At 41.8% G+C, this 26,888-nt stretch overlaps 1 protein-coding gene across 1 annotated transcript; it reads right to left on the reverse strand.

The window, feature by feature from the left end:
* Positions 1-26,888, reverse strand: lsamp (limbic system associated membrane protein). Its single transcript, XM_076100537.1, has 6 exons — positions 26,876-26,888; positions 25,896-26,021; positions 10,496-10,627; positions 9,367-9,487; positions 2,123-2,271; positions 1-190 (listed from the first exon to the last, which is right to left on the reverse strand). The coding sequence occupies exons 1-6, from the start codon at positions 26,886-26,888 to the stop codon at positions 93-95; spliced, it is 639 nt and encodes a 212-aa protein (XP_075956652.1). The 3' UTR covers positions 1-92.

A 26,888-nucleotide genomic window follows, 5' to 3' on the forward strand; every position in this document is an offset into this window, starting at 1 on the left:
ATAAGGATGTCGGTGAGTTGGAGAGAAAGAGGAAGAGGAGAAGGAGAAGGGAGGCCAGGAGGGGGGAGAAGAGGAAGAGTTGGGCAGTGGTATTAACACTTGAAGAAAAGGCAGGCGAAGCAGGCCAGCAGGAGCCACAGTGATTGAGATACACAGGCAGAGCCGTTGATGTCTCGGCCTGTCCCGGGTCCTGTACAGAGAGAGAGAGAGAGAGAGAGAGAGAGAGAGAGAGAGAGAGAGAGAGAGAGAGAGAGAGAGAGACAGAGAGAGGGATAATGTTGATATTTTTGGAAGCACAACACCAACAATGATTTCTGTAGTTTGACAGATAAGTAATATCACTTACAACTTACTTTTTCTGGTGCTATATATATATATATATATACATATATATATATATATATACGTATGTATATATACATATATATATATATATATATATATATACATACATACATACATATATATATATATATATACATACATATATATATATATATATATATATATATATATATACATATATATATATATATATATATATATATATACATACATATATATATATATATATGTATATATATATATATATATATATATATATATATATGTATATATATATATATATATATATATATATATATATATATATATATATATATATATATATATATATATACATACATATATACATATATATATATACATACATATATACACACAGTATATATGTACACAGTATATATATATTAACATATGCACCTCCTCTGAGCCAGTGACTACAGACTTTGAGAAGTGTTTGGTGACATCTGGTGGTCATGTTACGCTATTGCCTCCCTTGCTGTGATTGAAGCTCAAGCCCAATTTTTGCTTCAGAGAGCACAGCCGAGGCACAAACTGGGGAAATATAGAGCGGCCCTGAAAGCTCAACGCACCGCAACTTAAGAAAACAAATGCGAAAAGACACAAGCAAATAAAAAAAAAAATGCTGCAAAGTGAGAAAACCCAATCGAATAAAGAAATGCATCAAATACAGAACTGCTGCAAGTCACACCTTCTGTGACATCACTGATGGTGAGGAGCAAGTACTCACCTTCGTTAAAATTAGTAATACCACATTGTTAAATATACATACAAGTTATGCATTCATAATCTTGGACCAAAAGTAACAGTACTCATTGAATGATCCATTTCAGAATATTTATTTTCTTGCTGGATTATAATAATTGATGAATGTGCCAGCTCGTATAATTTAACCTACTTTTTATGCTGCTAGGTGGCTTAATACATCATCAATTAGTAGTTGATTCAAATTTTTGATTAATAATCTGAATCTGCAAACCGGTAACTGATGTGTATAAGCAAGTGACACGTCAACTTGTGTCAAGGGTTTTCTTGCTCTCAAGGGGATAAAAGTCAATCATGCATCCGCAAAGTTTGATAAATAGTTCAAAGGTTATGGAATTTTATATATTGAAAAATACACTGTGATTACAAAGTTAAAAAGCAAAGCTTCCATTTTGAGGTATTTTCCACAAAGCTGAATGGACAGTTATGGAAATGATGAAGCTGAACATTACCTTTTGTAGGCTCTAGTCCCCTTTTACAGACATTTTGGGGTTTAAAAGTGGATTTGGATAATTTGAGAAGACATTCTGAAAGTAACCCGTTCCTTTGAGTTCACTTAAACCATTTGAACACAACCTTACTTCACCACACATCTCCTTCCCTCTCAAGCCATATTGCTGGATTTCCATGAGGGTTCTGTTACTTTCATGCAGAGTTGAGTACATTGTTTGGCAAATCATAAAAAATGACTACTCAGCAGGTTTTAGTTTCCATACTTGACTCAATTGTTCAGCTCTTGCAGTGAAGCTTAAAGAAAAGCACAGAAAACTAAAGTGAGTTTCCTCCCTGCTGGTTTTCAATGATTCAATAGGAAAGTAGTTTAATAGAATTAATACCTCAGTCATTCAATCTCACCTTGAAACCCACACCGATTTAAATGATGGCTTGGTGTATAAACTTACTGTAATATTTCATACTTTCTCTGTATTTTGAGGATCATCCATTTTGGATTGAAACCGTGAGATGGCATATTGGCAGTAATGTCTGTACTCACTATAGAGGAAAAGACTGGCATTCTGGACGCCCAGTCGGTTCGAGGCCACACAGGTATAGTTCCCATAATCCTCTTCGGTGACGTTGGCAATCATGAGAATGGTAGTAGTGCCATGAATCTGGATATTGAGGCCCTGGGCATTGGACAGCCTGGAGAGGAGAGAAAGATAGAAGAGAAGCCATTTGAAGTAAATTGCAAAGTAATGAAATCCTGGGGTCTTTAAGCCAAAAGAGAGTTAGTGACATTTTGGGCAAAAATAATAGCGTCTGCTGTGTCTGTGCACGTAAAGGAGACAGAAGACTCCATTAATCAACCAACTAACTATGCAGATTTTCTACTAAAAGAGAATACGCACTTTGAGTTTTTCTTAAAACAAATGCCATATTTCCAGTTTACAAATAGCTTAAACGCGCCATCGCAGTGCACGTGTGTTTCCTCGTGTTCCCCACTCCTCTCGTGTCGTCTATGTCCCCAGTTTGTCCCTCTATGTGTGTGTGTGTGTGTGTGTGTGTAGTAACCTGGAATGAGCCTACCAACACACCTGCTTGCAATCACCACACACCTGGTTACAATCAGCTCATCGACCCACAGTACATCAACCCCAGCTTTCTGGGGCTTCCTCTCACTGCTTCCTCTCACTGCCGGTTAGTTGCTCCAGTCTCAGTTGTAGCAATGGCCGTTGCCGCCTACTCCAGTGATTCCACTTGTGTATTTGTTACCTCGTCTAATGTTTGTTTGTTCCCTGTGCTCTGAATCCTGTTGGCCCGCCTGTCTGCTCATACCCTCTGCCTCCTCTGCTGCCACGCCACTCAGCCACTCTCCTTCCTGCTGCTCTCCAGCCTCATCTTGGTCATGTCCTTCAGTAACTCCTGCAATAAACCTGTTCAACTTTATCTGCTTCCTGGTCTGTGTTGTGTGTTTGGGTCCATTTGCCAGCAACAGTCTCACTCTAGATGATCACCCTAACGGCAACACGGGGGACAGGATTCAGCTGTTTTCTGATGGATGTGACATCCTTGAGGCATAATACTGCTGCCTCCAGTGCGCACCGTCTTATTGAATAGATTTCTGTGAATCTCTACACACAATGACACATTCATTTTGTTAACGTCAATGTTAAAGGGAAAGTTTCTGAAAAGCTACACACTGAAGTTGACATTTGAAAACAGCCAAATCTACCTTCTTACAAATATAACTGACCTCAACTACCGAATCTCAATAAATCATAAAAATGCACAATAATTTAAATAGAAATGTCTGCTTACTGTATGTGAGTAAAGGTCTCAACATAGCTAACGGCATTAATCATGTTCCAAAACGATGGATATACTTGTGCTGACAATCACTTTGCAGTAGGGGTCAGTGGCATGTAAGTCAGCGCTCTTGACTGTAGGTGTTGTGACTGTTAGGAGGGGACGCACGTCTTCATCATTTGGGCTCAGCCTCTTTCATTAACAGCATGACGCTGCATTTACCAGAGAGCAAAGAAGTTTTTTGTTTTCATTTAAGTTTGCAACAACTTGTAAACATGGCCAAATATCAGATAAACATCGCTTATGAAATATGTCTGTATGGATATTTACTGTGCGGTTTGTCAATTTGTTCTTCACTGTTCTCTTTTATTGCTTTTATGTCTTTCATTGTCATCAAACAAGCAGGGTCATTGTTGGATTAGTATGCTGCTGACGTCCTCCCCTGCACTTCTGGGAGTCTTAATGACCACCAAACTTCTGCCAATCAATTATGTCAACCCTCGAACCCCTTCTCAGCACAAATTAATCGATACAATTTGCTGACTCGGTCCGTTAACCTCTCTGATAAACCGTTCCTTACATCATCACAACCAAATAAAACCCTTCAAATAACACGGCGCACATAATGGATTCTGCTTGTTCTGAGCTGATTGAGTCCTTTCGTATCATGAGTGAGGTGAAGTTCATTTGAGGCGCCTCAACTTAATCCTGCTTAACTCTGGGTGATGTGGTAATCGGAATTTGAGCAGGGGAGCAAGAAGTTTGTGCTGACGCATACTTGGCTGATAGAAAGTATTAACATAAGAAGGCAAACGCACATCATGGCACAGCATAATTTGCCTGACTGGGGAGCGAGGACTTGATAAAGTGCTGAGGTCCTTCCCATAGAGACACCTTGGGAACGGTGGCTTTGTGTGTGTGTGTGTGTCTGAAAGCGAGAGTTAAGGGAGGGCACCAGCACTGTCCCCACTTCATCTAAAAGCAAACCCACCTCCCACGATAAGACCAGCAGCAGATATATTCTCCAGTGTGTCTTCATGAGAGGTGACTGCACTATTAAAAAGGTCTGCCTGCCCGCAGAGCATGCTGAGAGACCCTGCTATAGAACACAGCACTACAGGGAGCTGAAAGAAAACAGCTATTTGTCCTATAGATTACAGGGCATGATGCAGCAGCAGGGGAATAAACGGACCCAAACAGGCCGAAAGAGAAAGAACCCTCTTTTGTTTTCACAGTGACGGTTTCAGGTTGGACCATTTTGGGTTTTTTTCCGACTCTGTGTGAGTTCAAATACGCAGCAGCAGAAAACTAGAGCGTAAAGAACAGGAAACTGGATCTCTGGCCCCCAAAGTGCGTCTCCTTTTTCTATTTGCATTCATCGAGCTTGACATCTCTGCTGCCCATTTTAACTTTGAACGCGTTTGGCCCTTGCACGCAGATCTGCAGCCGGCAACATTTCTCACTTTTGATTTCAATATTATCCTCAAATATGCCCGTGTCTCTGCCAGCTTCTTCATCTGGCATAATAGTCTGGAATACATTATCAGAGAAGTTGGCAGAAATCGTGCACGTCTACCTATTTGTTTTGGAGGAACGCTTTGTTCTCATCGGTACTTGATGTCCTTCCTCGCAGGCAGAGGGCAGCAGTGTTTCAGTGGACATCTTCAGTGATCACTCCTTGATGCACAAAGCCACTCGCTCTAACTCACATTAAACCCTAGATTGAAATGATTTGACCCCTCTATTTGGCAGAGGGAGGGCGGTGTGTGTGCGCAGGGCTGCGACTGCCGGCCGGTAGAGATGAAAGAGCATGCAGAGCAAATCATCAGACGGACGGATTTGATTCTGTGGCGTGTGGGAGCATCTAAAGTAGGTTATCACTGCCAGAGAAAGTGACAGGCCTCTTATGATTCAAGGCAGATGATAAATGAAATCAAGTGTAGAGTCCTGCTGAGACAATAACCCAGAGATGATTGAAAGCACTTTGGTGTAGGTGACAGCCATGAATCAGCTGACAAAACAACAAACATATCTGTCTATCATGTCAGCAAACGGCTCACGTTGGATTCTCTCATGTTATAAACATGGGTGAAGGGATTTACTGCACACAGAAGAGGAGCAAGCAACTTTAACACATGCTTTAGCAGATCGACAATTCTCAAGATTTAAGTACTCTAATTAATTATGGGGTTCATAAGAGCTACTGCAAAAAAACTGGGGGATATTTTCTCAGTGAAAAATCAGATTTGTAGCTTGAACTTTAGGGGTTAGCATCACATAAAACACAGGCTGAAGGGGCAGGAAATGTACAGGTTGATCCAAGTTCCATCATGCACTGCTGCTGAAATGAGACACAAGGAGCAGGGAGGGTCGTGGCAGCCAGGCAGTAATATTTTTCAGTTATGGAATTCTGGCCAGCTGCTTTCAGATCATGATGAATCGGTCTCCACTGAGGTTAATTGGGTGCCTAAGCGCCATGGAGACTCTCAGATCCCGGTGAAGTCAGAGATGCTGTGAAGCAATGTTTCATTTACGTTTCAGAGGATGAGTTACGTTTTATTAGCTGAGGAGGGCCACGTTTTCACGTGCAGATTTAGACTGACGGAGGATGGATATGCTCAAGGTAAGGTGAGTTAAGCCTTTCTAGTCAGAGGAGGAGAAAGGAGCGAGCTCTGCAGCCAAGTATGTGTGTGTGTGTGTGTGTGTGTTCACTAGTTTGTGCCAGGCAGTTTGTTTGAACACTAAAGTGTTTACTCCTTCAGTTAGATTTGTTTGAGCAGGTGAGAGCGATGCTTTTCAAACTTGGCACTAGATAACTGAAGCAAAAAATGTGTGTCTCTGTTCCAAGAGAGCTGCTGTGTGAGTTGTTTGGGGTAACATAACCCCCCATGAGGAAAGGAAAAGCTGGAAGTGGCCAGAGAGGCAAGGTTCATTTATTTTTGTGGGGCTGTCACAGTATTAATAAAACGTTACCATTTTTTACTTCGGAAACAAAGGACATTAAAAAAATAATGGGGGTCGGGGGATTAAGGAAAACAATTAATCGACGTGAAATACGAGGCTTTGCAAAGATAAATCCTGCATCTGAGGGGTATCAGTAATTAAAATATGAAACATGGCAGTTTAGTTTGTTTGCCAAAATACCGTTAAAGGAAGGGATTAAACAAGGTTTGATTCAACAAGGCCCCAAAACTAATCAGAAAACTTCATTAAAGCTTAACTGTACTTTTAAAAATGTAGCAATGATCAACGTACAGTGTTTTGTGTTTGAGGCTGAAATAATGAGAGGTGACGATCCAAATCCATTAACACCTTTCTCTGTCTCCTTGCTAATGTGTTGTAACAGGAACAGGGGTTTGTATGTTTGCCAGTTGTTGTGTATCACCTATTGTACAAGTGTGGAGCCACACCCTTGTTTTCTTCTTTCTACGCAGGAAAGGGGATTAACTCCTTCACTGCTGACATGACAACCCGCGGAAAAATGCCTTTTCTGACTTTAAACTATCACATATGTAGCCTTCTACTGCCTATCAGCACCCATTTTACAGGGTTACCATTGTAAAACGAGTCAGCTGGAGACTTTGTTTCAATCAAATCATGGAGCTAACATTAACTAACTAGCTGGCAAAATCAATATTTGCCAGACTGCTGACTTCTGCCTCTGTTCTGAAACAAAGAACCCAACTTCAAGTGGTAAGTCTGGCACTGTGACTGCTGCGAGGATCAAAAGCTTGACAGCGACCGTAACGAACACATTTTCTTGATTCACATGCAGATTTCAACCTGTTGTTGATGAGGTTAAACTGATTAGAAGGGAAACAAAGACGGGAGCAAGACCTTAAAATTCTGGTGAATAAGACACAACAGGTGACAGTGCATTAGCACTGGGCAGGGCACTGTGAAATTAACTAGCCAAGCAAGGATAAATGATTTCATTATGGTGCATTAACATCATCATCTAAGGAGAAAGTGCAATAACACTTCCCACTGGCGTAGAGGGAGAGAGAGAGAGGGGGGGGGGGGGGGGGGGGGGGGTCATGAACAGGCACACAGCCAAAATCCTCCAGGGGACAAAACAGCTGAGATAGATGGCGGTTGGAAACAACAGATAATGTAAAAATATTTCAACCACCATCAATCTTTCTTTTCAAGCACTGCCGTGATAGGCCTATTACTTTAGAGACCATATCTGTGATAACACTTGTGACATAATTTTTTCTCCCAATCATCAGTGAACTTTTACTGCTGTAAATTGGGTGGGAGTATGTGCAATCCCCCCCCCCCTCCTTGTTCCCAAACCGACTCAGGTGGCAAGTTTGCTGCAGAGGGCGGACTTATTAAATGATAAGATGATGAAACGGAAAGGACTCGGTTGTCGTTGCCTTTGAATATCATTACACTTCGATCCTCTTCAAGTGTTTTCCAGACACATGCGTGACACTTAAATTGATCGTTCTCCAATGAACATCTGTGTCTAGGCACACAATTTACGATTTCAAAGGAGACAGTAGAGCGCCGGGAGGCTGATTTCCATTTCAGTGGAATTACTTGCGGTATGAGAAAAAGGGTTATTAGGATTTTCAGCGACTTCCGTACAAAAATTGCATGCAGGTTGATCTCCTTTTTCTCTTCTCCAAAGAATATCACAGAATCCACTGCTGTCTCGCCCAGTTATTTAAATTAACAATGGAGCAACAGCCTAGTGAGTGATTAAGTGGGTGATTAGTCATTATCAAACCACACACGATGCCATCAAATTAACATTGGGATGTGACAATGGCAACACTGCCAGGGCAGATTTGACAAAAGGGATCAAAGAGATCCATTATAACCACTGAGTTAAAATGATAGGGAGCATGTCTGGCACAGAAAATAAAGTGATGAAGCTGCTGCCACTTTTGCGAGATGAGGACAAAAGTACTGTGGAGAGAGCATGTAGAAAGTTTCTGACCCAGACCATTAAAAAAAGGGCTGCTCTTTGCAAGACCGCAGGCTTGATCTCAGGCTAGACCTGTTGTTTGAAGACAGCTCAATGATTAACGCTCAGTGTTCACCAAATTCCTGCATTGGGAACAGTGTTCAATATGCTTTTAATTTAGAAAGCAATGCTGTTCATTAATTGCTCATTGATTGTGCTCACAACAGTAAACAGCCTCTTACAGCTGCCACGGTCATGCCTAAGTAAATTCAATGTAAATCTAATTATTTTGCCTCATTATTTTATCTGTAATGGCGGCAAGATAAACCAAGTATGCTCCGTGCCTCCTGGCAAGTCAGGTCAAGTTAATTTTAAGATTATGTCTGCAAACTATCATCCCACGCATGGCACCAGCAGGACTCCATGGCCTAAGGACTAATTAGCACTCACCACAAGTCAAAATGTTTCAGTACAGAATACACCTAGATAAGCCACAAGGAGAGCGCATCAGAAGCTCTGGAACTTAAAATCATGACACAAACTTTGCCAAACTGTTGTAAGGCATATACAGTAAAAGCTTTTGTTGTGAAGGCTTTCCTCAAAGACTTTGTTGTTTCCAGTAATCTGACATGTAAGGGAGAGAAGGTTTTCCATCCCTGGAAACAATACTGGAGGTAATTACAGTAATACTGTAAAGGTGCTCCTGAGCACCAACGGGTGCCTGCTTTGAAAGGATCCGTCTTATATAGTTGTTTGTGATAAAGGAGACTAATGGCTTGTGCTCTATTTAATGGGTTGTTTGGTATACACCTCATGTAGCTCTCTTAGAGATTGATTGGGATAAAGCAGAACAACAGCAAGGACCGAACTTGCGACATCATCTCCAATCTGTTATATTTGCCAAGTGTTTCAATCCGTTTTTCATGGTTATACAATCTTGAAGCGTCCCACAGAAAAACGCATTCATGAAATGTCCGAATGTTTCGTCATCTCACCACGTCGTATGCAGATTTGTACACGTGTGTATTTGTGACATGTGGGGAGCGATAGTGTAAATGTGTGTCAGGTTTTACCTTTTCTCGTCCCTGTACCATTCAAACTCTGGTGTGGGCACGGCCGTGGCGTCACACTGCAGTGTCCCCATGCGGCCCACTGGAGTCTCTGAGCTCTGGGTTCTCTTCACTGTCGGAGGGTCTGCAGAGTCATACAATGTTGAAATAAGTAACATCTTAAAACCAATAACCAAACTCCTATACACTGCAAAATAAAATGATTTAACTTGACACTTTCATTTGTTCTTTTTTGGAATGCTCAGATTTCCTTTTCCTACAAGGTAAAATTCATTGAATTTCATCAAGTATGTCTGAATAGGGCCACTGACATAATTCAGAAGACAAGCCCTTTCTACAATGTATAAAAGCAAACAAACCAACAAATATTTTGGAAGTGAAAGTTTCTTCTACGAGCCACATTTCATAGTGTCAAATTTAATTCTATATTTAGGCCTTCAAGCCAAGAGAACCAATTTAAGATGCATTATTTAGAGCTCAGAAAAGTAATCAGTGCTAAAACTTTAAATTCCTTGAGTTTATTAACATTTCTCATACAGACAGAATTCTACAAACGTCACAACGGCCATCAATATGTGGATTAATACCAGTTTTCCATTTCGGATCAAACACCAAGAAATGGTTTAATATAGAAATCTTCATCGTTTCATTCACTTAGACTTGGCTAAAGTACAAATCGGGCAACCAGCCATACGTGATTTGTTCCGATCAAAGAGAATTCTCTACCTCCTCTGAGGGGAAGTGGGTTTGTGATGTCCCGGGAGGTGTTCATCAATCCAACAGATGTATTACACCCAACAGTTCTAACATGGACCCCTGATGAGATGTAATTAGGTGATCTTATTTTGAAATGCTAAGCGTATCTTTAGTGATGGTGGTACATGACAATTACCATGTTGCAATCAAAGCGAGAGATGTTTATCTTTCTACCTGGATTCATCTTGAGAAAACTGAGCGGTGCTCCAAAACTTTCAAGATTCAATCATCACTCTCTGCCAAACAACATTCTCCAAGTCTCTACACTCACTTCCAATCTTGACTTTTGTATGCTTTCATCTAATGAATGTATCATCCTGTGACATTTCTAACACAAAAAGGTAGTGAGCGAGCGGCGTATTGTCGGGTTACTTACAGCTGACAAGCACATTGACATATTTGACATCAGGCGTGGCGACGTCGTTGCTGGCCTTGCATTCGTAACGACCCGCTTGGTTTCGCATGATACCTATAATGTCCAGGTACTCCTCTCCGTCCAGCGGCTCTGCTGCAGAGAGTTAGAGACAGAGGGGATGGAGGGAATGAGGGAGTCAAGAGGGAGAGGAGCAAAGAGAGAGAGACAGAAAGAAGGAGGGATGAACACAAAGTTAATTGAACTCCAGAGTAAAAACATTTCCTTCTTATTTCAACTCTTACTTTTGCCACTGACCAGAATAATCTAGTAGCCATCAGTTCGAATGGAAAAGCTGAATGAATGGAGGAAAAACTGTCCAACAGATGGATGCATTGAGTCACATCTTTGACATACCAATCACTATACTGTATACATTACTTTACATTACGCACTTTGTTTGAACATACTCACATTGAGTTTTGTTGGAGACATGTTTATATGTATCTTCATACTTTGGATGTTTGTTGTTCTGTCAGATATCTGTTTATACTACTACAACAATTTAAGATTTGCTCAGAACTTTCCGGAACACACTTTATACAAAATACTGTATATTGAGGCACAAAAAGGAATGTCAACATTGCTGAATGACACGTTTCATCGTTCATATTGCTATCAGATAGGCGTGAGTATGCTCAAAAATAATTAGTTGATATAACCTCTGCAGAAGTGTTTATAGTTTTTGAATTAAACTAGAAAATTCATCCACACTCATATTGCACAACAGAGTTAATTCAAATTCACAGTCAGGTCATGCTGTGAAACTCAGATTGAATGACTTCGATTGACTCTTAAACTGGGGCTGCATTTGATATTCAACAACTTGTTAAACTGACTTTTATTAGTTGTTTTTCTGACAGCTTCAATTAACAGAGGCGGTAGACAAAACATCTTAACCGAGTGGAAGAAAACCACAGAGGCTATCAGACAGATATCTGACTAATTGTTTAATGAGCAATCCAGCTAATTAGCCACGTAAAGAACACAGTGTCTCGGCTGATCTGCTTTGTCTTATTACAGATCTGTTGGTGGGGCAGGAGGAGGCAATGGCAAACTCTTTGATGTGCTGCCATATTAATTGCACTTCATCTTTTCAACACCTCTAAAAATAGCATTGGAGTGAAGAGATATCATTATTTGCAATGTCACAATGTATTACTTTGGTGATTGTGTGACATTGCTTTCGTTTGAAAGCGGTGTGATAATTAATGCTGCATGCGACAATACCATGTGTTTGCACACAATAGAAAGATGTACAGCTTCTACGTACATTGCAACGTGATGGGCAATGAAATTATTGGAAATTGGAAACTTAATAAGGAATCATCTGCTTGTAGCCAGTATGCCAACAGTGCAGATCTCACGATATTTCTCAAAAAGATACAATTATCTGCCCTGAATGAGGGAGGGAGTCTCCTGGGACTGAGCAAATTTAATAACAACAATAACATGGACTGATTATTTTCTGAATCTAAGAAAATAGGGAATGATGGAATCTCGGCGGTGGAAATACATTGCGAGGAGGAGATCTCTGGGCTGAATGGGGAGAATGCACTGTTTGTAACAACAGTAAATGTCAACGGTCTCAATTGTGGGCAGGTTCATGCTCATGTTACGTGTGAGGGGCTGCAGGCTCTGTGACACCGAAGCGTTGCGACCTGAGGAATGAACAGGCAACTTCGGGGACTTCGATATGGGAGGTTAGTCCAAAAAAACAGCCGTTACACTTTGGTGAACAAACCTAAATGCTTTTGCCATTTCATGCCGTGAAGCTCACCAAATCAGCAGGTAACAACAAAACATCCGTGTGACTTCCATACATGCCTGAAGCTCAAACACCCTAATATCTGCAAAACTGAGTCAGGCCTCAGTGTTTGAAACAGAAAGAGAAATATAACTAAATGACCCATATCAAGTGCATGATGGAGATGGAAGTCAGTTCATACAGTATTATTTCATATCGACTGAAAGATCAGTGGGAGAATGATCAAAGCCTGAGCCAGACCATATTCAGCTCCCACTGGACGAACTGCCGGAGTAACGTGATTGGAGAGGTATGATTGAAAATCTGTTGCCATGGAAATTCTATTGAAGCTCAATCTCTTCTTCAGTGCTTTGGTTTTGGTGCTGGATACACAGAGAGAGAGAGAGAGAGAGAAAACCAGGTGACTGCAAAGATCAAAGCATAGAGAAGAGAGAAGAGAGGAGAATCCAAATGAGAGATGAGAGGAAACGTCTCGACTATTTCTTTTCAAACGCAGCAATTAACTGTCAGTAATCTCACCTGGTGTGTATAGAGAGCAACTCAATCATGGCGGATAACGGGAACGTGATGTATCGTCTGAAGAAACAATTCATTACAATACATTTCATGCATCTTTCTCATAGGAGAATACAGCTTCCTTCATGAGAAGAGTGTGCTTCACGTTATCTGTTTAATGAAGCGTAATGAATAGATAGGTTAATCTTGTCTAGAGGGAATTGGTTAGAGCATGTGTACAGTGTATGTGTGTGCATGTGCGTGCACACGGGCCCCACGCCTGCGTGCGGAGGTGTAATGTCTCCGTGGTGAGTATGACGCGTGCATGCATGAACTGGGATGAAGACACATTTCCTTGAGGGCTGTCAGGAAGCACTGACAGCGGTGAACGAGCACATTAGAAAAGCCCCATGAATCCTGGCATTACACTATACTACATAATCACATTTCTATGCTAATCTGGAGGAAGGAGGGAGAGTTGGTGACAGTGAGGGAAACAGTATTAAGTAAGGGAAGGACAAGGAGCATTTGTTTTCCAAATACAAATCAGCAGGCTGACATGCTGATGATCCTAATTACAGTAGCACTAAACAAACAGTACAGCTGGTATCCTACATTTGAAGGTATTTGATAATAAACCAAACGTATTGGACAAATGCAAATTAGTACCTGATAAAGTTGGGGGATTACCAAAGCCACTGGGATTCATCGTCTGAGCACCGTACATATCTGTGCCAAAGTTCATGGCAATCTGTCCAATGGTTGTCAAGATACTACACTGAAAATAAAACATGGCAACCTTGTGGTGGTGCTAGAGAAAAGGTCAGTAGAGTTCATCCTCTGGGGACCAGGAATATCTGTACAGAATGTCATGGCAATCTATCCAGTAGTCGCAGAGACATTTCAGTCTGAACCAAAATGGTGGACCGACAGATATCGTCATTCCTGCAGCCAAATCGCAATCATGGGGAGATTATTATCATCACCTAATAATGCTCAGTATTTATGTCATTCTGTTCATTTATAATAGCTATATAGTTGGCCAGGTATGGTCATAATCACAAATTGCTTGTAATATCTGACAATAACCTCTAATGGCGGCAATTTGCAGCTTAAGCTAACGAGCTTCCATTAGCTTCATTGAAACGGTCATTGCTCTACAGCCCTGAATCCCGGAGGTTTCCATTCAGAGCTTTTAAGGTGATATATTTATAATGATAATACAATGTGTTGTAAGTTGTAACTTTAACTGGGAGATTCAAACAACTCTATTCCCTGTTCCACTTCTATTTTTTTAAATTATAAATTAAGAACAAACAACCTGTTCTTTATTTTTGTAAATGTCAGAAATGAAACAGTGTGGAGTTCTTCCATCTCATAGAACAAACATGAATTAGATATAGATGAGTAAATTGTCGGTATAGCTTGTAAAATAAACTGTTCCAAATGACTGTACTTTAAGTTGCTTCTTAAGACAATGCAATTATGATAGTTTAATTTAGAATCTTTCAAATAGCAATGTTGATGAGCAACCAAGCGTTCAGCAGATTGACGGAGATATTTTTAACATTGAAACTTTGGCTCTTTTGGCAGTACTGACACCTATTCTTTCTCTCTTGTTCTTGCTCACACATTCTCATGGGTACACACACATATAGGTGTTCTTCCGCTTCCAAAATCTGTGAATGCAGGTCAGAGTTTCAACCCCTGCCAAACTGCAGTGTGTTTTTGTTGTACGTCTTTTGATTATATTTCCATGTTGCAAGCGGTTTTCTCCGACTTCTCTCCTGCCATACTTGGGAGTGGGGGAAGCACACAAGTGTCAGTAGCCTTGAGCTACTCTAACAATATAATTCACAATGAGGAACACACAGAGAATAGGTGGCAAAATGCATTTTTTAGTATGAGAGAAAACCGGAAATAGAAACTTGTGGTTGCAGAAGGTGTTTTGGACCACTGAACTGTGAAAAGATAAAGACAGAGAAAGCATCCATATAAACTTAAGATCATCTCTGTATGAAATGTGAAAGCTCTACCGTGTGTCACCACTGGGATGCAGCTATCAAAATGCTATGAAAATACTAAGTGTCATAATCACTTCCAATTTTGTGCTTGTAATATCTTGTTTGCAAGAGGTATCCTATTTTAGGAACTGCATATCTAATTTTAGAATTTTCCATGATGATCACAGAGAGATGTATACCCAGCACACAAAAATCCTGCTTGGTGACTATTTAAAAAGCATTGTTTTAGGAGTGGGTGAGAATGCTCAAAAACATACTGTAAATTAAAGCCATGTAATAACTTAGAATTGGAAGAAACATCATCAAATAATTAAGTTCTACAGTGAGCTGCATTTCTGCATTGCAGCTGACTAAAGCTAAATGAAGCGATACAGCCAGCTTTTCTTCCAAGCCATTTGAAAGCTTATAAAATGTGTTGCAAGACTAGATGGAAAAAAATGAAGTTTGTGACTGTCCAAACTGCAAAACATGTAGTGTATACCACATGTTCATGGCTGAGCAGTGACAGTTCATCAATTGCTGCTTTTAAACCCACCTTTCACCCTTTCGTGGACACAAAGCTCAAATTGCCATTAACTAATTTGCCATGCAGCCTGGCGCTAGGCATGCTGAAAAGACCCATCATAGCGTTGAAAGCCCCGTGCCCCTTGTGATATGCAACAGCAGGCTTCTGTAAGTGAGTTGGGAATAGTTGAGGGGCCTGGAGAAAGTTCACTTCTACAAATGCCTGCTGATTTGCATCGTACTGGCAACTTTAAGTTTGTGTGAACAACTACAAGTTTTCTATGTCAATTAAAAATACTCTGTAGGAGTGAAGGACAGCAGTGGCACACATTCTGTAGGTCCACGCATGCCCCCTTCCTCCCTGGTGAGGGGGGATCACAAACCAGTAACTTCAGCTGGCAACTGGATGGCGGCCATTTGCATATCCTCATGCATCATTCATCAGCATCACTTTACCACAGTGCGAAACATTACATTTATTTTGCAAATGCTAATTTATGTTAAACAGCGGATTTGAGAAACTTCAGAGTCGAGTAGCATAAAAGATCCTGCGACATTTATTCTCTTTTGTCTGCAGGAGTGTGTGACAGTACGTGCGCTGGTGTGTGTAGACGTGCACATACCCGTCGCCGCCGGCTGGACCTTAAACTCTGTGCATGTGTGTGCCTGTTTGAGCGTTTGTGTTTGGACAGTTGGTTTCCGGCTTTATCAGGGGAGGCCACATGGCAGCTATCTTCCCGTCAGGAGTCGGTGTGATTTAAACGACGGGTCAACACATAATTGCAGAGTAACTATCCTCATCAACACATTCCACCCGGTGGAGATAATGAAAAGATGACTGAGCTCGGAAACTAAAGGAATCTTAAGCTCACTTATGACTCCATTGACAGTGTGTTGCCAAAACCAAACACACCATGCGATGCGATGTCAACAGGGCTCAATACTGCTATCTTAAAGGGACAATGCACTCAGAGTTTGAATGCAGTGATTTCACTGTGTGAGGCATTGGTTTTAAATGACAAACATCATTTTACACCATTAAAATCAAATCACTTGCAATCTGAAATGTCTTAAGTCCTATGTAATGAAAGCACCAAAAATAACCTTGTGAGACTCATCGCGTTCATGTGCAGTGTTACATTTCCTGGATTCTAATGTCTTTTTACACTTGGCAGCAATTCTGTATGAACACTATCTTTTCAGCAGTCTGAGGACAAAAGGAGAACTTCCACTTCTATTCACAAGCCATTTGCTGCCACTGCTGCTGGCGGTGCAGAAATAACACAGGTGTTGAAGCCAAAACATGACGGCTGTTTATTTGCCGCTTCTTGAGCCGAAGAAATGATACGCACAGAGGAGCGGTGGAGCCGTCTGTTTTCCTCAACGCTGTCATTCCTCTCTCTATCTCGTTTTCCCACTCTCTCCTTCTCCTTCTTCTTCTTCTTCGACTCCTCACAGCCCTTTGTTGTTTTTTTTCTCGGTGTGGCCGAGTTGTTTGGCGCCGTATTGCTACCGTTGTTTGTCTTGTTCAAGTCTGAGGCTTTAAAAGGAGATTAATTGTCGATAAAACAGAATAAGGTTGAGTGATTGAATTCCCATGAAGGGAAGTTGTGTTGTCCACTTTCTCTAACACTTGGCTGATAAACAGATCCAGCCTTTTGTTGTGGGAAGACTTCTCATTACTGTCTGGATGGATTCAATGAGCTTGTGTTTGCCATGGGAGAAGAGCCTTTGTGTTCAGCAAAGATAGCAAGGTCAGGCACAGACTATCACTGCTTAGCCTTGTGTCACTGTTTCTCTCCTTTCCCTTTCTCTGTCTTGCACACACCAACACATGTCGTTCATACACTTCTTCATGTCGGAACCTGAGATGAACTCTCTGGGATAGATGTTGTTGGACGGTGTTAGAAGATAGACGTACAGGGATGTGCGTGTATGCATGTGTGTGTGTGCATGTGTGTGTGTGTGTGTGTGTGTGTGTGTGTGTGTGCATGTGATTAAAGAGATGTGTTGCCAGTAGGGCCAAAGCTCTACACTCATCATGTGCACTCCACACGACCATGACTCAGTTGTTTTTTTAGTTACTGAAAGTAACACCTAATCGGCATAGGGCTAGGAAAATAGCAGGATTTGTATCTATGTATCTACAACACTACAGGAGAGTAGATTCCATAGGTGGTCAAAAAAACACAGGACATTCCAGGACTTTCAACCACGAGACTGGTGTTTGAGACCGCAGGTCCCTAAATGTTGTTGTGAATTGTCGTGGTCATGACGGTTGTTGTAAACCTCACTAAGTGGTTTTGTTGCCTAAACCTAAGTTCACGTAGTTATTTTAAGCCCAACCATATTTTTTCTTTCCTAAACCTAAATAAGTGGTTTTGTTGACTAAGCCTAAGGTTGCGTAATGTCGTCCAGACTAACAGAAAAAAACAAGACAAGAATGGAAACTCTTTGTCCCTGTAGACGGAAGCAATAGATACAAGTTTGTAACTATTTCATGAACTGCTGTGAGACTTTGTTGGTACATGAGAATTGCCCAGTATGACCACACTATTTCACCACTGTCTACTTTAAAGGGCTTGCTCAAGGGCATGTGAAGAAAAGGTGTGTTCATTCTCCTCCCATGCGCGTATCAGCTTGCCTTGTGCAGAGATTCAAACCAGAAACCTTGAAATCACGAGGTCCACTTCTCCTTTAGGCTACTTTCTCCCTGAAGGGCTGTGTGACTTGGGGCTCTTGAAAAAAGTGCTTATGGACTGAAAAAAAAAAAAAGTGCTGAGTTTGGGTGCGAGCTCCAGCATTCAGCCAGCCCAGCGGTGACTACACCTAATGAGGCTGGGCAGACACAGGGCAAGCTGTGCTCATGATGGTCTGTGCTCCATGTGACAGCAGACTGATTTCAGACCAGCTGCTGATGATGCTGATTGTAAACAAACAAGGGAACAGTGGCTGTCAGCAGATCTGAGACCTGCTGAGAGACAGATGAGCAGCTGTCTTCTCTTGCCAAAGGGCTGGGAATCAAGTGGTTGTGCCACACATGCACGCGCACAGACTCTCGCACACAGCTGGAGACATGGAGCAGGAAGGTTGACCTGGGTTGCTCTGACAAGGACCTGTCACCACCTTACACTTCACTCCCACAATCAGCAGGCTTGTCAGCTACTCTCTGTCGCTGACAGCTTGGCACACAATGATGTGTGTGTGTGTGTGTGTGTATATGTATGTGTCTGTCTCCTGCATACTCTTCTCACCTACTCCTACTGCACGGGAGTTTTACTACTGAGGCACCTATGTATCTGCACTCATGCCAGCTCCACTCCCTCCTGAGCGTCAGAGATGTGTACGTGTGCATCCGTGTGTTGTGTTGTGCTCTCTAGCTCCATGCCTCTCCCCAGACAGCAATTGAAGTGACTGTCATACTCTGCCGATGGAAGAGATGGGAGGATGATGGAAAGAGGAGACAATGAGAGAGAAAATGAGGGAGAGGAAGACAGAGAGCGACAGCGGAAGATGGATAGACAAAGAGTCGCATCGAGGTACAGGGAGAGAGCCCTCTCTAGACAAGGTGACAGGGCTGGAGAGACTTCCCCGAGCCCGGTCTTGGAGCATGGCCGACACCCAGCCGTGGGCGGCATAGGAGTGATGTCAAGGGCACTCAGCATCAAACCTCCTAAAGGCTGCCCTGCCAAGCACTGTTATAAAAGGGTTATGACTTCAATATGCAGCCGGATCATATAGTGTAGGAGCATGGGCTGCGGTCCAAATCAATTAATTTGGACAGATGTCTTTGTTGCAATGAAACTGTTGCGGTAGATTCATAGCTTGCCATTTGCAGTTACCTGACGCTATTATCCAGAACACCTTTAGGGTTCGAAATGTGGCTCAAGGACACAGTAAACATGACTGCTGACGGACGGGTAATAGGTGTTGAGAAAGTTAAACCACTGATGTCTTGGTTACAGGACACTATTTGCAGTCTATCCGTCCATTCGGCTGCCAGGGTGCAGCATCGTAAATACATCAAGGCCTCTTTAACGACTTGAATTTAAATCATCAAGGTCCTACTTTCACTGCAAGCTTCTCAGATGCCCAGCTGGTGTGCCTTTGCTTGAGCGGATCCGAGGTTCACTGTGGCTGTCCTCCCTGCAATGTTAAATGACTGACAAACTCTTTTACACCAGATAGGTGAGAGGATCTCAAATGCATAATTGAACATTAATTAACTACTGGAGTTACTATAACTAATGATAAGAGTAATTGAACATCCAGTGAAACTGGCAATTTGCATACTAAAGCACATCTCTGTTCGTTCTCTCTCTGTCTCCAGCCTGTCTCTCTTGTCATTTGCCTTCCCTGAGGACAGCATAACTTCCACCAATTCCTCCTCTTTCCAGCTCAGTGTGGGTCCTCCAGGTCATGGGAAGCCACAGGCCACCAGAGGGCATGTATTTTTCGTACCTGTCTGACCACTACTTTGGTGGTCTTAAGAGGCATGCAATGAAGAATTCCATGCTTGACCAGAGGCTCCATTTCCCCCCTCATTGTGCACAATTGGTGCTGCCATTCTCCCGACCTCCCACCACCCAGGAGCTCCAGTCTACCACCTTTGGGGGAGTGGGACTCAAGCTGGGAACCAGCCAGCTAAGGAGATCAACACAGACATGCTTGGAGGTCTCAGCACGAGCATGTCGCGCAGACACTGGGGGCTTTGCGCATGTAGTGTACCAACACATGCATTCCCCCTCACATACTGTACTTTTCCCCACCCTTCTCTTTTATCTTCTTTTCCTTCCTCCCATCCCGCTGAATACCCCCTTACCACTGCTCTCCTCCCCATCCCTCCATGCTCCATTGATCGTTCGGCTTACAAGTCTGAGCAATCAGCTGCAGTCAACATTCACAGCGGAGGCTGGAAAAAAAACAGTTTTGATAAACAGCACAAGACTTACAAGATGTCATGCTACCTACAGCACTGCCCGCTGTCTCACACAGGTAAAACAGATTTCACACTGCCTCTATGGACATATGTGACTCAGATCTTCAAAGTCTCCCTTGCTGCCTTCAGTGACTACGGTCAAAACATTTTGGTTAAGGGGTTAAATTATTACTTCTTCACGGTTAGGGGACCTTAAGCGACATAGTTACAACAATAAACACACATAGGTACAACTGCGTTCTTGGTTTAAAGAAATCATCGTTGATTGTTGGTTTAAAACGGGAAACAAACAACAGTTCCCCCGAGTTTAAGTGACCCCTCCGTCCACCTCGACCTCCTTCCATTACAGACTTTGTTTCTCTATAATGATGTCCCTTCATGCCATCCTTTACTTCTGTCATAACTACCACTACTTCTAGAGGACTTTGTCACTTTCATGTGAACACGGGGCACTTGCTAAAACGATTGACTCTTGTTTTTCTTGGGTGGACAGTCTCCCAAGAAATATGCTGCAACGCCAGATAATGGCAACTTATATTTTGTACACTAAGGGGTGAAATCAAAAAAAGGATTGCACAGCTTGCGCATTTAAGATAAAGAACAAAACCTGCGTAATTCTCAAAGTATCAAAGGGTAAACTGCACCCTTAACTGGGCTGCCAAGCCAATAACTTCTCAGTGCTCCTGTGCTGCTTGCGTGTATTTAAATTAGGTAATATGCACGGGCCCCATTGCAAGAACAGTCAAATTCACAAAGATCAGCACTAAAAGCCACATGCAGTTACAGTGAAAGCATTAGCATGTTCAGAGAGTTGGCGGTAACTGAATTGCATTCATGCTGACAGACTTGCATATTAAATACCAAATTATGGTTGCCCTCTGTCACGTTTAAATTACTATCCTGAAGTTTCGGGCAATGCCTCTGGACCTCTTTGTAGGTCAGAACCTGTAGCTCACCGTCTGAAATGACTAGTCAAAATGTCTCAGCCATTATTATGCCTACTGTGTTCTTAGCACAAAGCATCATTTTAACTTTACCACATGAATAATTGCAATGAGACGCAAGAAAAGGGCAAATTGCACACAGCTACAAAACTTAATGGGCATGTTTGCGCTGTAATATCATAAGTGCATGGACCTTGATATGGGGCGGGTAGCTCAATCCATTCTTTGTGAATTTACTCCCGAGTGTCTGAAAGAACGGGTTAATAATCACACTCAGTTCCGTTGAGGCTATTATTTTTTGGTAGTGGTAATTGTTACACTTTGCTTGTTATCTGCGTTGGCGTAAGCCTAACAACAAATAAAACCGCTTGGGGTGAACCGGTGCATGTACCGCTTTAATGAGCACCTTGTTTGCCCTGCCTGCAGATGTCCACGTCCTTACTCATAATGAAGTATCTGCTGTCTCATTGTCATCTTTTATCATGCTCAGAGGGCTGTAATATTTACCAAGCCACAGTATTACGCATTCCATCTGATGGTTCTCTGTAGTCTCGACACAGCAGGTTCAAAAATCCCTGCATCAGACATTGCTCCGGCAATATATTACCAGACCTTGGGAAAATTCATTAAATTCAGTCTCACAATCACTTAATTACAAATGTAGCTCAGTGATGTGCAAGCAATAACCTGCCTGACCTCGTGTCTCAATGACGCAAAGACTATCTTTGATGGAGTCTAATTATGTATATACATATATCCCCAGCGCTGAAAATGCGCATTCTGTTAATCTTTGAATCCATCCAGCATGCCATTTCGTCATTAAGAAACCTAACACGTCAGTTATGATCTAATTAGCTTCTTGATAACTGAGCGATGGAGGCAACAATAGCAGAGAAATATGATTGTGCAGAGCTGAGAAAGTGCAGTTTCAGCTTGTAGAAACAGATGACAGCTGTAATCAATGTGGACACCCTGAGAAACCCTGCTATTAACTATCTCATCAACAAATCCTGCGATGGAATACCAATTGAGACTGTTAGCTGAACGCATTTAACTCCAGCGTTGAAGGCATCGTTTGTCACTCAGGTTATATGAATTGTATGGGATTGCTTCAGGCTTCTACAGACAAATATTTCTTTCAACAGATGTATTCAAGAGCTGACTACAGACACACTTCAGTTTGATGACTTTCTAGATTGTTATTGTCAGTTTGGCTACGGTATTTAGTTAATTATAGAGTTTTTACAGTTTTGTCAGTTTGATATGAAGCACACTTTTTTCGCTCACTCCCTTAGCTTCACCATTGGCATCTATTGCAATTTCAGTTTTTGGTTGGAGCTTTTCAAACATGTTTGCAAGCTACAGTACACAATATACAGCAGGGACTGTTTGTTTACAGCTGTAGCTTCTTGAGGAATAGTTTCCCATGGTTTTTTTCTTAATGTGAAAAGTTGTCAACACGTCTTTATAGTACAAACAGTAAGGCAGAGTTTGTTCTGATATGAAGGCCACGAACATTGTTTTTCTTACAATCACTTCTCATTAGAGAAAGAGGATTTCCAGTTCAAAAGACGTACGTCTGACAGACCAACATCCCTGGGTGGCTGTCATTAATCTAGAGGCATGTAGTCATGTGACTTGAAGAAGATACTATTAGTGCCCTTGTTTTAAATGTATTCTGTATGAGTGTGTTTGCATCTGTTGGTGCTCTGTCACTGCTATCTTAGACACAATGTTGTCACTTGAGGGTGCGAGTACTATTGGATTTTCCCACTTTTGTGCACAAAGTCATCAATCTGAAGATGAATATGCATGTGGTTATGCAAGGATGAGCTACAGCCAGATTTTGGCAATCAAATCTATGACTCATACTCAAGTCACATAGGATTTATGAGCTTCTTAATAATGACATATAAAAGTCATTCAAAGATTGGTAAATATGTTTTTAACAACCTTACCTAATAAATGAATGGGCACCGTTGCAGCTACAGCACTACTGTACAAACCAACAGTCTCAGTTCAGTGTAATTAGCCATTAGCGCTAGCCCTGACCTTATGACACTGCTGTTCTGGATGCTTGGCTGTTCTGAATGAGTGGATGCTTGCTGCATGATTTTGATTTTACTAATCAAATGTCTCTTTCCATTGAAGTGGCAAAAGGTTAACTTGACCCTCCGGATGGTTTGTGATTCTTTGCTCTCCTTCAATGAAGACATATTCTCCAGTTCTGATAAAACTGATGCTATTGCAGCATCAGTTTTAGGGGCATTAACCTCTTTAAGGGCCGCCATTGCTCTTTAGAAAGAACAGACGCCTCTCTGTGTCGTCACAAACACCCAAAGCAACGCTTGACAAGATGGATTTTTGTGTGGTATGTGATCATGTGATTCTGGCATGATCTTGTGACATCGTGAAAATCCGGCTGATGTGCAAGGTAAGCAAATGGTAGCCTTAGCATTATTAGTCAAAAGATGCAATATTGGGCAACTTAGTTCACCTTAGTAAGGGAACAGTTAATTCTTTAGCTGCCGCTTATAATATGAATGCCTACTTTGCCTTTTCCTGGCCTAAATGTACTAAGTTACTGCATTACTCTTGAATGTTACATTAAAGGTAATTTCCAGTGAAATCCGTGTAAATAGTCCACACTTGATCTTGATCCCCGCTCTGTAGAAGACTCAAGTCTTGATTGGAATAGCATTTTGGGACTCATGGACATCTGTGGTCCCAGCCATATGTTAAGAGCCTCGCTAGTTGAGCGAAGCAGCGTTACCGCTCAGGCAGGCGAAGGCGTGAAGCAGTGAGACCACAGGTTGCCAGACATCATTATCTCTCTCAGCAGTCCCCCACATGCTCTCAAACTGGGCTGGGCTTATGGATTCTGGAGGTGAAAGACACCCACACAACCACAACAAAAATAACAACAGTTGCAGTGTTTGCAAATGGTGTGGGACCCCCCATCTCTCTCTGGAGCCACTTTGTAGACTTTCAAAACCCAATCCTGCCAGGAGCTGACAGGATTTTCCTTCCGTCACACTGTTTCACCATTCACACTGTTTCAGTAAAGAACAAAGACTTGTCGAAGGTGGTCTGCCCACGAATTAAACAAAACACTGAAAAAGATTAAAATGAAAAGAAAAGCTACTTTATAGAAGACATTGTAGAGAACTTGCAGAGGGAATAGTTAGTAAGGCCTACTCCATTGAGAAATCTACTATTAGATATTGCTTTTTCCTTCACTCTATATCCACGTCTTCGTCCATATTCTTGGAACAAAAGCTGTTAAAACCTGCAAAGGGGCTTTTCCTCCAGTGAGCCATCTGAACCTGGAGGGTTCAACTTCAGTTTCACAGGAAGAAAAGGAAGGGAAGCTTCTGGTTTTCAACACAGCACCGTAAAGCAGCCCGTCGGATCCGTATGGCTCGCAGGATTAAGTTGAACAGATCACTCTCCTTTAATGCAAACAGCCAAAAGAAGCAAGTACACCTATCCAATATGTTCAGCTTCCAGGTGCAGGAGACATATTTGATGGAACACGTCTGGAGTGCTGAAAAACGGATGCAGTAATTGATGAAGACATACAAATAGAATGGTTTTTCAATCTGCAAAAAAGCTGTTATCAAACTGAGATGTCAGCTCGAGCATCTCCATCCATCATTCTACAAGCTTATCAGCAGTGGGGGACATTCTATACTTTCTCTAAAAATTGGATAAGACGCCAAAGCAGCGGTATCTCCACTAATCCGAATGCACATATATAGAGAGATGTACTGGCACACTGCCTGTACACACTTTGATAGCATGTACAAACAGCAACATGGCTATCCTACATGATAACTTATTACATAAGAGACTCAACCCAAGGAAAGATAAACTCACCCTAGCTGTAAACGTATCTGTCAATACCAGTATTTTTAACAGCATTCAGAATTTAGAGGATGTGGGCAGGTTCTGCTTCTGTGTTTTCTCTTATGCCCTTTAAACTCCTCATATCTCTGAGCTAAAGTGCTCACAAACAAGAAATATCTCTGCACATATTGATAAAACCTGCTTGCACAGATAAAAAAGGAGGCTGCGCATGCTGAGGAAGGAGGTCAAGAGGAAGTCTCATTTGAAGTGTGTGAAAAAATTTGAGAAAGCTATTGACTAAAGATCTCTTGACTAATTCCCATGCACTTTTGAGATGCCCCCCTCACTTCAGCTTGTCAGTTTCTGTCTACAGTCAAGTCGCACACAATATCAGACGAAGAGGTAAAAATGACAACATATGTGAACATCAGTGAATCCTGCTTCGGCCCACGAATGAGGTGAAGACATAGAAATACATGTTGCTCTGGCTGCTGGCACTTTCCTGTTTACACTTTCCGGATGGCATTCACAGGAATACCTTGATATTTAAGAAAAAGTTGGAATCTGATGATTTTGAACCAAGATCTACAGTTTTAAAAAGTGTGTTATTTGTATACATCCACGGTTTGTATCTGTTCAGAGCACAATATCTGAATAATGTAATAATTTGTCTGTGTAACATTTACATATTGCATCCACCACAGCTAATTTTGCCTGATTTAGATTGACTTAAAAAAACAACAACAAACTTGTAAGTTAGATGATGAAAAAGTCTGGCACCTACTGGCCAGGAATGTAGACTGACACAAATGATAATGAGTACCGATTAAACGATTCTTACCTGAGGGGTTGAGCAGCCGCCAGGTGATTGCAGGGTCCGGCCTGCCACTGGCCAAACAACTGAGTGTCACGTTGCTGCCCTCGTTCACCGTGATGTCTTCTGACACCTTGTAGATGTTGGCTGGAACTGGAGACACAAGAGAAAAGACGTGAAGGTTGAAATAGAGTACGAAGAGCAAAGTGTTTTTCATCTTTTTCAGACCAAGATCTGGAGCTGACTTGGATGACTCAACAACTGACGTCTTTGCTATTTTATTTGCATAACTTGAAAAGCAATATAATTATATTCATCTTTCTGTTGAACACAGTTCAACTCAACAAAATGACTGAGACTTTGGCGTTAAAAACAAACCACAAAATACTGCTAGTCTACCATGCCAGCTGCTTTGCTCCCAAAACATCCATTACCATCTCTTCACAGCAACTATTGGCTATGAACAGAGCTTACATATGAACACAAGCTGACCTTTGATTCTCTCAGTGAAAGGAAGAGTTCAGAAAAGCTCTGGAGAACCTTTTTTTCACACTGCTATAGCCCTCAGAGGTACTTACGGAAAACTTTTTCAACCCAGGATCCAAATAAGCAATTTAATCTTTAGCCCTGGGACCTGAGCTCATGAAAACAGATTGCTTCCCCTGTCACACGGGGAACCCGGAGACACTTGGCTCTAATTCTGAGTTCAGACACATACCTTCAGAAAAGTAGGCTTTTATATTAAATCAAAAGTTAGAGGTAAAATGAAGAATCTTTTCATGTGTGTGTGTATGTGACACAGATGTTCAAAGTAACACGGAGCTATTTCGTCTCAGCGTTAAATAATCACCATCTACTCCCACTCACACAACAAACAAAATGAAACCTGGAGAGAGAGGGAGAGGGAGAAACCCTAACTCTGGTAAGAACAACTCAGGCGAATTAAGAAGGTACAGTCTGTTTTAAAGCGAGTCAGCAGCAAAGATGCAATCAATCATGAAGGATACAGGGGCCATACAT

The sequence above is a fragment of the Anarhichas minor genome, unplaced genomic scaffold (assembly GCF_050575085.1).
Source record: "Anarhichas minor isolate MPS153535 unplaced genomic scaffold, ASM5057508v1 ptg000026l, whole genome shotgun sequence".
Classification (NCBI taxonomy): Eukaryota; Metazoa; Chordata; class Actinopteri; order Perciformes; family Anarhichadidae; genus Anarhichas; species Anarhichas minor.